This window comes from Myotis brandtii, unplaced genomic scaffold (genome assembly GCF_000412655.1).
Source record: "Myotis brandtii unplaced genomic scaffold, ASM41265v1 scaffold51, whole genome shotgun sequence".
NCBI lineage: Eukaryota > Metazoa > Chordata > Mammalia > Chiroptera > Vespertilionidae > Myotis > Myotis brandtii.
The window spans coordinates 71592-71908 of record NW_005369442.1 but is presented as its reverse complement, the minus strand read 5'-3'; the positions used below and the strand labels follow the sequence as shown (position 1 = coordinate 71908).

Below are 317 nucleotides of genomic sequence, written 5' to 3'. Positions count from 1 at the left end.
GCAGGGGGGCGGGGGCAGAGTTGGATGTGGCAACCCTGGTGCTGACTGTCACTCCGAGGGGCCTCCTGGGCGCGCTGAAAAGGAGAGCAGCAGCAGCCCCGGTGCAGACGGAGGGCATCTCTTTCCAAGGCGCTTGCTCACCTGCGTTTCTCTCGTAGTCGCCAATGAAGCGCTTGGTGAGGAACCGGACCACCAGGGCTGCGGGTCAGAAAGGAAAGGACAGAGGCTTAGCCCTGGCGCTGCAGTTAGATTCATTTCTTCACTCCACCCGGCCTGGAAATCAGCTCTCCCAGAGGAAGCCAGCCGCCCCAAGGAAA

At 61.8% G+C, this 317-nt stretch overlaps 1 protein-coding gene across 1 annotated transcript in view; it reads right to left on the bottom strand.

Annotated features, from left to right (window-relative positions):
* RASL11B (RAS-like, family 11, member B) overlaps window positions 1-205 on the bottom strand; it is a gene marked incomplete at its 5' end in the record, with an annotated part of 3615 nt that extends 3410 nt beyond the window's left edge. Inside the window, one exon of the mRNA XM_005877178.2 lies at window positions 142-205. Within this exon, the coding sequence (XP_005877240.2) occupies window positions 142-205 (64 nt within the window). The remainder of the gene's footprint in view (window positions 1-141) is intronic.
* Window positions 206-317: the final 112 nt, after the last annotated feature.